General features: G+C 51.2%; 1 protein-coding gene across 3 annotated transcripts in view; it reads left to right on the top strand.

The window, feature by feature from the left end:
• The first annotated feature begins 6,499 nt into the window (after positions 1-6,499).
• ARHGEF26 (Rho guanine nucleotide exchange factor 26) overlaps positions 6,500-14,875 on the top strand; it is a 128,698-nt gene continuing 120,322 nt past the window's right edge. For 2 of the 3 annotated variants that reach the window (XM_058550637.1, XM_058550635.1), the window contains exons 1-3: positions 6,500-7,629; positions 8,894-8,933; positions 12,321-12,466. In XM_058550637.1, coding sequence (XP_058406620.1) covers positions 6,793-7,629; positions 8,894-8,933; positions 12,321-12,466 — 1,023 coding nt within the window. In that variant the 5' untranslated portion in view covers positions 6,500-6,792. The remainder of the gene's footprint in view (positions 7,630-8,893; positions 8,934-12,320; positions 12,467-14,875) is intronic. The other variant, XM_058550631.1, reaches the window with a different exon arrangement.

The following is a 14,875-nucleotide window of genomic DNA, read 5'->3' as shown; positions in this document are numbered from 1 at the left end:
AGTCCCTCTCCACTCTGACCTCGCAGTTTGCCCAGATCTTAATCATTCTGGTTAAACGGAGAGCTTCCCCTCAGAACACGGTGCCCCTGGAGGGTCGATGGGTCAGATATGAATATCCTCACTGAGGGCATGGGTTAGTGGGTTGCGTGCTGCCCACAAGGAAGAAGCCCTGTCCTCCTGAGCAAGTCTTCTTACCATCTCCTCAGATCCCTCAGGAGGACTCCTCTGAGCCATTTTCAGCAAGTTCTAACCTTCTCTCATTATGATCTTTTTTCTTTCCCCAGAGTTAGAAATAACAGAGTTTTATCCTAATTATTTGCTGTTCAAAATAAGGGGAAAGGTAACTACAAACTAGTTTTTGTACAATTACCTGTTCAGGTCTCCACCTCCCCACTTTCGTGTTCCACTGTCTCCCAACCATTGCCCTAGCCCCATCCCAATTATTCTCATCTCTACCAGTGCTTCCCAATCTGTGCTGAGGAGGAGGAACAACCTCATTTTGCAGATAAAGAAATCGTGGTTTTAGAGACTGAGAGACTTGTCCTTCTCCCACAGTAAGAAGGTGGCAGACACAAACTGAAACCCAGCCCCTGACCTCCAGCCAAGTGTCCCTGGTCCTGAAATAAAACTCCTTATTTCTCCCTTTTCCCCCAGTGCTCCCCCATTTTTCTCCTCCCTTTTACTGTCAAAACTCCCACACTTGCAGTTAAGTGCTCTGCTAGGTTTTCACACTGACAGCTTTCTCCAGAAGCCCTGAAAGTTGGCTCCCATGCCCACCCAGACTGATGGTGCTGGCTGAAGGGCACTCAGTGAGCAACATTGCTAGTGTCGGATCCGTCAGAGGTTGGTCTTTCCTGACTGATGGCAGGACCATGGCCAGGATCATGTCTGCTTTCTTCACCAAGGGATCTACAGCTGGCCCAGGGCCTGGCACCAACCAGGAGCCAAATAAATATTCGTTGGCTAACGGAGCTGCTGGTCTGACTTTCCTTTCTAAGGCTTTTGTGGTTCTCTTCCTAATTGGATGACTCCTCTTGGTCTGCCTCCTCTACTGGATGGTAACTCCTGGCATCGTCATCAACTGACCAGTCTGCTCATTACTGAAGCTCGACAGGAGACAGACAGAGAAGCAGTCTGACGTTGGGGTGTCTACATTTTATTTGAGAAAAATACGAATATAAGTGAAGAATGGAATCACAAACAACATGGCAATAGTGTAATAATTATGAGCCAAATTAGAGACAAATTGCATGCATTCTTAACCTCTCTGCTTTAGTTTCCTCATCTGCAAAATGGAGACAGTAGTAGTTCTTACCTCATAGGTTCATGTGAAAATACATTTGAAGCACTTCAAGGAGGGTCTGGAACGTTGAAAGTGCTCAAAAAATGTTTTTAAAAACACAGGATAGTATATAAATCATTATTATAAGTGCTGCAGAAACTCTCCTTTTAAGAAGCTTTTTTTCCGTGAAAACTAATCAATTCCCAAAAATTCTTTTTCAAGTATCCTTTCCAGATTGTTCTTTGTCATTTTGACTTATCACTTCATTGTACCAGGAATCGTGGGGATGCTAAGCCTGTCCAGGGCCCTTAAGAGCTGAGGAAAAGAGAGTGGAGGAACCCCAGCTGAGGGTCAGCACCAACCAGCTATCAGGTGTGTGAGTGAGGCTGTCTGCGTCCTGATGGCCCAGCCTGCCCCACGGCTGGCTGCAGCAACAGGGGAGAGCCCAGCGAGACCCACAGGTGAACCGCGACCACGCACCAGCCCACAGAATGGCGAGAAACGACAGATAAAAGTTGCTATTTAAGCCACTAAGTGTCAGAGTGGTTTGTTTCCCAGCAGAGCATAACTGAAATACCACCTTTAATTCTGCAATCCAGAGGTGGACATGCTGACATTGTGAATATTCCAAATCTAGGCATTAAGTATACACACATAGCTATTTGCATTTTTAAAACTCAAAGTAGGACACTCTGTATAATGTATTTAAAAGTAGTTTTTTTCCCCACTTAACATATTTTGAATTTTTGCATGAATCATTATACATCTACACTATTATTTTTGGTAGTTGCATTGTACATTATGATTTAGTAACGAGTCCTCCACCGATAAACACTTAGTCTGCTTCTAACTTTTTTGCCACAGTAAGAAATGCTTTGATGAACATCCTTGAACGTACTTCTTTGCACACACCAAGGATTATTTCCTGTGTGTGGAATTACTAGGTCAAAGATTTGCCTGTTTTCAAGGTTTGATTGAGTATCATCTAATTGCTCTCCAGAAAGGTTGTACCAATTTACATTCCTAGTATGAATGGGTCAGAACCCCCTTTTGCCTGCACTTGTACCAACAGTGGGTGTTTTGTGTTTTTTTTTAAATCTTTGTTGATCTAATGAATGAAAAACTATGCTGTCATTACTGCTTTAATTTTGTTTTTACTATTGAGGCTGAGTATATTTTTATGTATAGTGGGCACTTGTGTCTTCTCTGAAATGTGTATTCTCACTCTTTGCTCATTTTCCATAGTTACCTTTTTCTTATTGATTTGTTAATGATGTAGATACTAACGCTTTGTCTGTTATGTGCATGTTTAAATATTTTTCTCTAATTTTCCTCTAAGAGAAGATTTCCCTCAGATTTTATGAGTTTAGTTGAATTTTTTTAATGTACAAACAAATCCGTTCATTTTTATTTATTTTTATTTCTGAGATTGGTATCGTCCGATTTGTTTTAAAGGATAGAAACGCTTAAATACTTTCAGAGTGTCAGATGCCATCCAGGGAAATCCCAGACCCTCAGTTTATGTCGCACACCACAGTCTAGTCTCACCATATTTAGCTGAATTAATCTCCCACAACTTCTACATGCAAACTCTCTGTTCTCGTGAGTTTAGTCTCTGGTATGGGAGCTCATGGGCTCTGGAGTCTGACAGACCCCAGTCAGGCTTCTGACTCAACAACTAAACAACAGTCTATAAAGAGCTCTTTGTGTAGATACAGGATCGATGTGAGGTGAGTGACAGTGCTTCATATATCATTGGCTCTTAGTAAACATCAGTTTTCCAGCCATCCCCCCGTGGTTCTGTGCCTGCTGGGGCAGCTCTCTGGGATACCTGTCTCCTCTTCACCCCACAATATTTGACCTGCTCTCTGGCCCAGTTCTCTCCAGACTTCACAAAGCCTTTCGTAGAGCAGGGAGCTCAGCATGCATCTTACTCAGCCTAGGTGCCTTATATGATTATTTTAATATTTCAAACGTAGTGAATCAGCCAGGTTATAAGCTTCAGGAAGGCCTGGTCCAGAGCTTGGCACTTAAATGCACCCAATATAATATGTAAATAAATGAATAAAGAGTGCATGAGATATAACTGCAAAGTAGTAATACTAGTTAACAAATTGCACTTAAAAATTAGCCTAATTATTATGCCACACACATAATTGGTGATCAAGGCAAATTTGTTTAGTAAATGTAGCAACAATTGGTATCTTAGCCTCTGGTATCCTGCGTTATACTATTGAATATTTTAATAGTTCAATATGTCATTGGAGGAAATGGGTGAAGGTGGTTAAAAGGTGCAACCTTCCAGTTATAAGATAAATAAGTCATGAGGATGTAATGTACAGCATGGTGATTACAGTTAACAACACTGTATTGTATATTTGAAAGTTGCTGAGAGAGCAGATCATAAAAGTTCTCATCACAAGAAAAAAAACTAACTATGTGAGGTGATGGATGTTAACTAAACTTATTGTGCTGATCATTTCAGAATATATACATATATCGAATCATTATGTTGTACACCTTAAACTAATACAATGTTATATGTCAATTATACCTCAATAAACTGGAAAAAAATTAAAATTTTTAAAAATTAAAAACTATACCATTGGAACATACCAGTGGAATATGTCATTCCTACTAGTTCAATATACTATATTTCTCCAATCCTAAGAAGCACTTTGGTCCCATCTCTGACACCGGGATGTGTACTGTCAAGGAAACAGCCATCGGCCAGGTGGCAGTCATGACATACCTGGCATTGCCTCTGTGCTTGTCAACATGGTCATAACTGTTCCATTTTCTGTGGAATTAAGTAAATTCCATTAACTGTGCAATTTAGTATTACATGTGTCCAAGCCATATGCCAAGAAATGCAGCTGAAGGCAGGAGAAATTGCCAGATGTGTCAGATTAGATGGAAGGGATTCCAAAGCAAGAGAGGCTGATATAACCGATTCACGGATCACAGGCACTACACACACAAACTCTCACAGGACTATAGTGAAGGCCCGGAGCTACAGTTTGTCAGAAACTTCCTTCCATCCGTTAATAGAGAAGCTGCACAGCTTGTAGGCAGGTGATTCAGCTGAACAAGAAAACTACGCTTTCAGTCACAAAGGATAGCGCCAGCATCAAACTTGCAGAGTGAGTGTGAGTGGCTAGGAAGCAGATCCCAGAGACAGGACTAGAACATTTGTTAAGAAATGCTGCACTATCAATGATCTTGTGTGGAAAAACACACGTATTGATGCTCTGCGTGAAAAGGGATTCAGAAGAATTAGACTAAGTGTACAGAATTTTTAGAAATACTCTAATCAATTTATTTGCCTACATTTTCCTTTTCCATGTATGCACATTACTGAGAAATCTTTGTCTAAGTCTAAAGGCACTGTTTCAGGAAGTGTAAAACAGAAATCCTCTGTGATAACACATGGTGTCACAGTTTAATTGGCAGCTCTTCTCCTTCTCTGGTGTTCCATGTAATCAAAGATGCCTTAGATTTGAATCGATAGGAGAAACTGAATGGAGGCTAAAAGAGGCAGGAGGTCTGTGAATTTCAGAGCTTCCCTCAGTGAAGGACCAGAGCTTGGTGTTTTGTTGTTGCTGTTTTGGTGGGTATCATGTTGTTCCTTTGGGATGAGGTAGGAAGATCCTGTGATTTCTTCACAATCATCAGTTACACTTGTTTGCAGATCCAACATAATTTGAAGAGAAGCTAGCGTCTAACCGATCGCATTCCGAATTAGGTAACATTTCATTTTGTCATTAGTTATTACATTTTTCCAAAATAAAAGTAATATGTGCTAGTATGAAAATGTGCTGTATTAAGTGGGTATGTGTGAGTGTGTAATCAGCCATATTTCTTCCAGCCAAAATATTTGGTAAATTTCTTTTTAAAAAACTCAATTTTTGGAGGCCATTTCTTCTAGTTTATAAAAATATTTCAGATCAAAGTAACATATATTCAATGTACAGCATTTGGTAAGAACCGGAAAGTATAAAGAGGCATGAAAAACATCATGCTTCACCTCCCCACCCAGAGATGGCCTCAATATCTCTGGCCCTTCCACTCGACGTATCTAGGACAACCACAAGAGCGAACTCGCACACACTGGATGCTCACCGCATCCCCGCCGGATGCACGCAGGCTGAACCGACCCGGCGATCAGCCCACACGTGCTGCTAGCAGAACTGATCACACAGATGTCGTGCCCGAAAAGCGTCGTCTCCTCGAGCTGCCTCATTCTGCGCGCACGGCAGGAGCCGGCCAGGCCCGTCTGGATCTGGCAGCGGCGCTGTGGGGAGGGTCCCCGTGCCGCGTCGCTCGCTCCCTCCTCCACTCCGGGGTGTGCGCCTGGGCCAGCGGGCAGTGGACACGCGCCGCCCCGAGCCCGCGGCCCCGGCACAGCGCGACGGGGCGCACGAGCACAGGTACACGCGCAGGCTGCCGTGAGCGCGGACAGGCGCCTGGGAAAGCAGACACGCGGGCCGGGGTCAGGGCGGCGCGGAGGCCTCTCTGACGGCCACAGGTCAGAGGTCGAGGGGCAGCGGGACAGGGCGGGCCGCAGAGGCGGCGCGCGGCGCAGGGCTTCCCAAGAGGGACAGGATCCTGACGGTGTCCGCGTGCGCTCGCACACCAGCACCTTGTCGCCGGTGAAGCCGCGTCACTTTTCAGAGGTCACACTCCGGACTCAGCACACACACCCGGAGACGACGATGGAAGCACCCCCGCCCCTCCGCAGCGGGCCGTGCGGGCCCTTCGGAACACCGCGGCACGAACGAGCAAACCCAGATTACAGAATATTTCACGCCGCGGGGGCGAGGCCACCGGATGTGCGTTTTAAGACCACCCGAGGCCAAGGCTGGGGGAGGGGTCACACAGGGCGGGACCAAGTTTGTGGGCGGGTCAAGGCTGAGGGCGGAGCCATGGTTGGGGCGTGGTCGAGGCTGGGGCGGGGCCTGATGAGGGCGTGGCCAGGGGTGGGGGCGTGCCCAAGGCCGAGGAGGGGGCCAAGCCTGGAGCGGGGCCGAGCTGGGGGCGTGGCCAAGGCCGAAGAGGGGGGGCCAGCCCTGGGCGGGGCCAGGATGAGGGCGGGGCCCAGTCTGGGGGCGAGACCAAGCTCGGGGCGGGGCCGGGCCGAGGGCGGGGCCAGGACTGGGGCGTGGCCAAGGCGGGCGGGGCGGCCGCTCCCGCCAGCGGACTCGGTGCGGGCCGGGCCGGGCCACCCACGGGCGGGCTCGTCGGCGGCGGGGCGGAGCCCGACGGTAGCTGCGCCCGGGGCGGGCGGCCGGCTGGCGCGGGGCGCGCCCGCGGAGAGGGTGCTGTCCCGGCGTCCGCGCTCGGCGGCGGCCCTCCGTGCGGCTCCCCCGTCCGGCCGGCGCGGGTCCCGCCCGGGAGGGCGGCGGGCGGTGGGCACGCGCGTGGACCGCGTGGCGGGCCGGCCGCCGAGTGCGCCGGGCGAGCGCGCTGCCGGAGGCTCCCGGCCGGCCGGTGGACGCGCGGGCTCCGCGATGGACGGCGAGGGCCGCGGGCCCCTCTCCGGCGGCGGCCCGCCCCCCCGGCCCCGCTCCTACCAGAGCCCCAGCGGGCTGCTGGTCACCGATTTCCCGGCCGAGGACCGGGCGCCGCCCCCCGCCCCGGCCGGTAGGACGGTGCCCCCCGGCGGCAGGGCTGTCTCCCCGCGGCTCCGACGGCCCAGGTCGCCCCGGGGCCCCAGGGCGGCGTCGGGCGGCCCCCCGGAGTCCCCGGCGAAGGGCCCGGCGGCCTCGCCCGCGCCGCAGCCCGTGCGCCCCCCGCGGACCGCAGCCCCGCCGGCCGCCCGGCCCCTGTCCGCGCCCGCGGAGAACGGGCTGTGCCCCCGGAGCCCCGGCCCGCGTGCGCTCGCCGCGCGGGCGGCCGAGGACCCCGCGTCCCCGGGGAGGCCGCCCCCGCGGGGGGACGCGCGCCCGGACGGCCCCGCCGTGGTCCTGAGCACCAACAGCCCGGCCGCCCTCAAGGTGGGCAAACAGCAGATCATCCCCAGGGGCCTGGCCTCGGAGACCAGGGCCAGCAGGCCCGGCGGCCAGGGCGCCGAGCCGCACCGGAGGCTGGTCAAGGCGCGCAGCATGGTGGAGGGGCTCGGGGCGGCCCTGGGCCCCGCGCAGCCCGCGCCCCCGCCCGACGGCGCCGACGACAGCCCGGGCTCCCTGCGGAGGGGCCTGCGCTCCACCTCCTACCGCAGGGCTGTGGTCAGTGGCCTTGACGTGGACAGCCCGGCCACCTCGAAGAAGAAGAACAGAATGTCCCAGCCTGTCCTGAGAGCCGTGCTGGAGGACAAGGAGAGGTTCTCCAGCCTGGGGAGGACGAAGGTAGGAGTAGGAAGGTGTCGAGTGGGGAGGGGCCCTCCCTCTGTGGTTGGTGGGTCAGACCTGTGCACCTCTGTCTCAGCCATTCTGCTGCTGGCCGGCACTGCCCAAGGTAATGCAGCTTTGTGGGGGGAAGCGAAACTCCTACCACTGTTGTATAACTCTCTTACGTTCAGGCAAAATGTGGTGGGCAAATGGAAAAAAATACCGCAAATTAAGTATTGGCTGAGTGAGTCAAACGCTTAGTACAGGAGCTGAAAAGGGGATGGAGAGCAGGCGTCCTCTGCTCTCACGATCTTGGGTCAGCTGTCCTGTGCTGGTTTGCAGGGGTCGCTCAGTGCGTGCTGATCCATCACAGCCGACCCAGGAGAACACTGACTTCCTTTGAGCCTGTTGACTGTTTTAATTATTTACATTAGTCATTTAGTTATTGAATTATTTTTTGAGTGGTGATCACATAATAAATGCCATGTAGGTAATATGTGAATTTTGAAATCAATTGCCAGAATCACAGAAGACACACATAGTTTGTCATCTTTGTTGTTGCTTGTTTCTGTCACCACGGCCTCTGGTTGTGTTTATTCCCATTTGGTGCCCACTCATCCTGCAGTGCTTTAGCAAGTTGGTGGCTCAGAACTTCAGATTAGAGTGAAGTGGGTGGTACTGCTTCCTGATAAGGCCTAGGAGCTGCACTTGTTAACAGGCTGCCAAATAGGAGGGGAAGGAACAGGGAAGCTGGAGAGGGGTGTCTTGGAGTTTGTGTGCTGTCTTCTCCAGACACAGGACAGACAGCAGCAGGGAGACACTCATTCTGGCACCACATCCTTTCCTGATTAATCGGAGGACTGGAACCAGTCTGTACACATGTCACACACAGCAAGCCTGTCTTATTTTAGATCCTATGGCCTTAAAGAAAAGAAATTACATGACATTTTATGTGTTTTTTTCCCCCAACTCTGCAAGTATAGCAGAGTTCAGTTTAATAGTGAGGTGAGTCATGAATAGTGAAATGAGCTGAACTGCTTCATCTGAGGGTTCCGAGCTGTTTTGACGGGGTGTGGGGACACTGTTTATTTCCCCTGTTGTGAATTGTAGCGTCACATGCGTGAGCTCCTCCCTCCCAGGGTCAGCGGCTGCATGCTTTTGGAACCCTAATGAAAGTAACGAAAAGGACTTTTACTTAAAACAGCTGTATTTTCTGTTTGGCTCATTCATACATAGTTTGCTATGCTTTTTCTTTTTTTTTTTTGCTTTTCTTGTTTCTTAGAAAACAACGCTGAAAGGACAAGGAGCATTTGATGGGGAAGGTAAGCATGTGGTTTTCCAGACTTTTATTGCTGTTTCAATGTGGAATTTCACTCAGAAGTCGAAATCCAACTGCAGTAGCAAAAACGCTTGAGATGAGAAAAATGTCCAACTTCTTCCCAAATTATACAGCACAAAGCCCTGCACGAAGCTGAACTTTCGTCTCGTGATACCAACAGTCAGTGAAATTGGTGGCATTCTTGTAAGCTGATGACTTGGTCACTGTCCTGGGGTGTTACTTCCTCCCTCTCCTGCTCTGTCCCCCCCTCCCTGGAAACGCAGGAGGAGGAGGAGCAGGCCCCAGCTCTTCAATTTTCGGGGAGTTTGGGATTTAGATCTAAAGTCCTATATCCTTAGGTCCTATTTCCTTTGACTTAAGCTTCTTTTCCGCGTATTTCTGCATTTTAGTATCATTTCTGACCGCCTGTTTCCTTGTCAAGTTTCCATTTTGGGGAAATCTAACTCTCCTGGCTGACAGAAACAAATTCCTAAGAATAGTATAGTATTTTTGTTAAGAATCTCAAAAACAAAAGCCGCTTCACCAGGTGTTCAAACCCTAATCAGATTAGTGGACTGTGTGTAAATAGGTGGGTCAGGTGTCAACTGGGAGAACATGAGGATAGCCGCCCCGCCTGCAGCCCTGATGGGCCTGGAGGAGCTGGGTGGAGGTGAGGGTGGTTACTTACTTGCTGTCGTGCTTTGAAATGCTAAGGTTCTCCAACCTTTAAAGAATCATGAAGAAGGGTATGCCTCTCTATAGGTAAGTCTGATGTAAAACCACCCAAAGTTATAAGATTACAAAACATTTCCCTATATAATTTTTATAAAAATCAGTTCCCAGTGGGGCATTTGAACGTGACCAGTTTATAAAAATTCATTCTAGCACCAGTTGTAGGAAACTGTTCTGTATGGAGAAGAAACCCAGATGCAGATTTTAGCTGGTTGGGATAAGTGCCTCTCCCTGGAAGCTCTGAAAGGTCTGGTCGCTTGCCTGCTCTCACACAGCCAGTGCTGGGGCGGAGAGCTGCTTCCTAGCCCAGTTTGCTTCCTCGCGTGTCACTTTGTGACTGTGACACACGAGCGTCTTCCTAATATGTGCTTAGATGTTTTGCATCCTCGGGAATTTGCTGTTGACTCTGGGACCTTGGCCTCAGAGGTGTTGAGTGTCTTTCAAGTCCGAGGACAGACCTTCGTCATAACTGGTTTATGTTGATGCCTTTCGTAAGGAGCTGTTTCTCTGCCTCTCGTCTCTTCTCAAATATGATGACCTAGAAATCCCTTTTCATGTGTATGTGCATGAGGCACGTGGGACTCTGACAGTTGGTGACTGACAAGAAGGTAACCCAGGAGGCGGTGTGGTAGAGGGTGAGGGCCTGCGGGCTGCAGCCAGGGACGCGGGTTCCCGTCCTGCTGCTGCTCCTCGGTTGAGTGACGGTGAGCAGGCATCGGAACCTCACTGGGCCTCGGTTTCATCGTGTGTAAAACGAGGCTGACAGCACTGTTGCCCACGCTGTGGTGAGAACGAGTGAGCGGTCGTATCAACCGTGTGTGCACGTACTTTGTGCCAATAGTAAGTACTTGGGAGGTCACTGCGGAGGTGCGGAGCTCAGTCTTTACCCTCACAATCCACTCGGCGTGTGCGGACAGTCGGAGGACAGGGAGGTCCTCACGGACTCCGGGGACCTGGTCGTGGTATGTACAGAACCCGCAGTAGTTGACGGAGGAGGTGGATATCTGCTTGCTTCAGTAGCTGGAAGTGCGCTTCAAACCAAAGCCCTGGTCTTCCCCACTGACCCGACTCTCCCGTGGGAACTGAAGACCTAGGGGCGTTCTCACCACCCCCTCTCTGTGGCCCCGCATCCAGTCCCTCCGAGGTCCTCTCTGAGTCACATAGCCCGTCTCCATGACGGCGCATCGAAACCCCGGTGGCACCCGAGTTAGTCCCCGAAGTAGTCGCCGTCTGCCCCTCTATCTGGTGAGATCGTCCCCTGCAGGGGCCCCCATCGCGGGCGGGATGAAGTGCAGTCTTCACACTGTGGAGGACGCTCGGGCCTTTTGTCCCTGGGGTAGAATCCAGGTCTTGACCCTTGCCTGCGAAGCTCTGCGTGATGGGGGCTGTCCGGCTCATCTCCCTGACCTCACCGTGCGCCCTCCGACCACCCGGCACCCAGGCTCCAGCAGCCGACCTCCTTGTTCTTCTGGGGGACCGCTTCCTCTCGCCTCAGGGCTTCGCACGGGCTTTCCCCTGTGGCGTCTCAGCTTTCGGATCTTAGATCTTCCTCGTTAACACCTCTCTGACCCCCAGACCAGGTCACCCCACAGGCGGTCTGTCCCCAGAGCCCTCCGTATGAGTCTCTCAGCTTGTGGGTGTGTGCTTGTGTCAGATCCTGTGTCCTCAGCTCTACACGACTTGCCGTCTCACTTGGAGTGAAAACCAAAGTCCCTTCAGTGGCACTGAGGCCAGGCCTGCCTGGTCAGCCGTCTGCTCACCCCCAGCCCGTCTCCTGTGCTGTCCCCCGCCATGCTATTCCAGCCGCTCAGACCCCCTCACTGCTCTTGAGCAGACTCCTGCCCCAGGGCCTTTGTACTTGCTGTCCCTCTGATGGGATGTGCTCTCCCCAGCTGCACGGGTGCCTTGCTCTCTCACCTCTTTTAGGTCCTTGCTTAAATGTCCCCTTGGTGAGGGCTTCCTGACCCACCCTATTTAAGATCTGCGTGCCCTCGTAGCTCTTGCCCTGTTTCTCTCCGTGACACCTGCCGGCATCTAACAGACTATAGAAGTTACCCGTTTATCTGTTGTCATTTTGTCCTCGCTATGGTGTCTGCTCTGTGGAGACCGAGATTTTTATCTTTTCTGTCCACTCTGGTCCTCCCAGGCCTGGCAGCTCATGCATCTAGTAGACATTTTCTAAATATCCATTGAATGAATAAGCGAATGGGTGACTTGGGCTGTTTTTCTCTTGAGGGCATGAGAAGTGTCTTGTTTTCCATTTTGCTCCCAGCCCTTGGCACCCTGTAGATGTGCAGTAAGTGTGTTAAGGAGTCAGTGAATGGTGATGGACCTTGAAGGAAAAGTACTGACCGAGTTCAGTTTAACCCAAAAAACAGTGATTTCGCAGGCGTGACTGTCTGTCATGGGAGGTGGACGAGAAGCGGAAACTGCTTTGGTTGGCAGTTCACGTAGGGCCCCTCCCTGCCCCTGCAGAGGAATTCAGGACAGAGCTGTGAGAGCGAGGAAATCAGTTTTGGGTAATTCCTCTTCAGTGACAAAATCTCTTTGTCTCTGTTGTTTGTTGAACGAGAGCAAACGTTGTATCGTGTGGGTGTTTGGAACAGGTAGCGTAACGATGGGGGCAATGAGTGACCTGTGGGGTTTGTTTTTCTTGCAGAAAACGCCGTCCTGTATCAGAACTACAAAGAAAAGGCCCTTGACATTGACTCTGACGAGGAGTCGGAGCCCAGAGAGCAGAAGTCAGATGCAAGGATCGTGGTTCAGCCCAAGCCGCTGAGGTCCACGTGGAGCCAGCTCTCCGCGGTGAGTGCCAGCCGCGCCTGTGTCCTGGGGGCGAGAAGCCACGCTGTGGGCGGTACACCTGGATGTGGTTTTGTTGTTTCTGCCAGTGATCCTGGAACCCGGAGAAAGACTCTTCTTTTCAGGTTGTGAAGAGTTTCCTGAAACTGCAGGCACTGGAGGGAGCATGGACTGGGACACTTCTGATCAGGAGAACTAGCTTCTGATAAAGTGAAGTGCCTGAGCCCAGTGGACTCTGGACTCTGGACACTCTTTCTGCTCAGTATCTTTTGTTTTTTTTTTTCCATATAGTGTGTAGGTAGTGGTGACTTAATGTGTTCTGAACTTTATCATAATTATGGCTCTATATACATATAGGTGTGTGTGTGTGTATGTGTCTGTGCATAATAGGGAGCTCATTACAGTTCTTCCATGGAAATCTCATTTGATGTGGATGCATGTATATCTTTTTGAAGTTGGTTAATGAATGGCACCCGCTTCCATCTCCCTCTGTACATCTTTTGTGTGCCAGTGTCTGACACTTATTTTTGTGTTGACGGGTAATTTCTCCTCTCTTCGTTGAACATCTTTTGTTTCTAGCCATCGTTTCTCTTCCTCCTGACTTCACCGAGTTCACCGCGTGGTGCTTAGTTTCCTTGATGGGAGTGTGGGCCCAGTGTCTGTGGGCATCTGGTGCATCCATCACCAAGTGCAAAGGAACCCCCACGGTTGGCTGGGGCGGTGGAGCCTTGCATGAGAAATAAGCCAGCACGCCTCTGAGTCCTTCGGCAACCGGGGAGGGGGAACGATTCCCTCTTTAGCCGAAATGAGCGTTGTTCAGAGTCAGGAATCCGCCAGCCTAAGGAAGGGAGCTGTGTATGTTGGCGCTCACACCCGGGACCATGGAGATGTGTGCGTGTTAGTGATGGGGTGACTTCTGGTCCGGCTTCTCCTCTCCTGCCCTGTATTGGAATTCGGAGTTCTAGAAACTAAGCCCTTCATCCCTGTCTCCCTCCCACCCCTGATTTGGTTCTGAGGAGAATCTGTTCATTTCCAGTGCCTCCAAGGTGTGGCATCCTTAATGTTATGCCAGATTTGAAATGCCAACAGAGGCAGGGCCGGGGTGTGGCGAAGTGATGCTGGTGAGCGTGGGCACGGGAGTGGGGGACTGTGGTGATCGGGCCTGGTGTAAGTTGAGCTGCTGCCTCTTAGGTCGGACCAGCCCGGTGTGGCCAGACCTTCGAAAATTTAGAAAAGAGAATACAGAAATCCAGACTTTGGCAAGTATTATCCTAATTCAAGTTTTAAAGAAACGTTGTGTGAGCCCCACACAATATCTGTGGGCCACACTTGGCCCCTGTGCTAACAGTGTCAACTTCTGATATTTTAATGACTTTTGCGTGTGGCGGGGCGGGAACAGCTGTCCACAGAGCCTGCGTGTTGGTGGCCTTATACCCAAGCCTGATGACCTCATGATATGTGCACACTGGAGTGGATACCTGGAAAAGCGGGTGAGAAGGCCCGTAGAGGCTGTGCCGGCCCTCGAGGCTGCTGCTCGCTGGGGGGTGTGGACCGTGGGGTGGCGGATCCTCAGAGGAGAGCTGTGGGTTGTTGAGTTCTCTGTGGCGGCCGCTGCGTGTGTCAGCACAGGCCTGCGTCCTGCATCATTCTCTGGACAGAAACGTGTGCTCGTGTCGCTTAGCTCTGATCCACCTCTGCTCTGGCGCTGAGATCAGGCTGCCGTGTTGACGCCGGCTCACGCGGGCTTTCGTTTAGGTTGACAGGCACACGTGTGATTCAGAGAGTACTGCGTATCCTCAGTACTGCTTCAGATGTGGGCACGCGTCCTACTGGCAAAGGATCGGAGGACCGAGGTGCCTTTGTTAGCGAGATGGGAACCGGAAGGCTGCCTGGGGTGCAGGTACAGCCGTAGGGCGGGTCCCCGGGGGAGTTATCTTGGATCCTCACGTTCCTGGAGGCTGTGTGTGTTGACTCTGCTGCCTGGCGGGTCTGCGTCATCAGAGCCGCGTGACTGGACTTTGCCACTTCGCGTTGCTCAGGTACCAGCCTGCATTTTCTTTGTGGCTTTTTGTCTCTTGTCACATTTAAAACAGTTTACCTTAATTTTTTGTTATGAAATATTTCAAACATGCATAAAAATTAAAAAATATGTGTTGTAGATTTCCAGGTCCCCAGCGCCCAGACTGAACAAATGCTAACGTTTTAGCATGTTCACTTCGAGCCTCTGTTTTTTGGACAGATCCAGGAAGCCTCCCGCCTCTGGGGTCCTTTCCCCTTTCTGCCTCCACAGAGGCAGCCACTGTCCTGAAGCTCTCTTCTCTCCTTCCCGTGTGGGTTTTATATCCACCAAAAACATGCAAGCAGCTCTGGCTTTTGAGGTAGTAGATATTTTAACAGCAGAGAGCAGCCTTT

This window comes from Diceros bicornis, chromosome 2 (assembly GCF_020826845.1).
Source record: "Diceros bicornis minor isolate mBicDic1 chromosome 2, mDicBic1.mat.cur, whole genome shotgun sequence".
Classification (NCBI taxonomy): Eukaryota; Metazoa; Chordata; class Mammalia; order Perissodactyla; family Rhinocerotidae; genus Diceros; species Diceros bicornis.
This window is presented reverse-complemented; position numbering and strand designations above follow the sequence as displayed.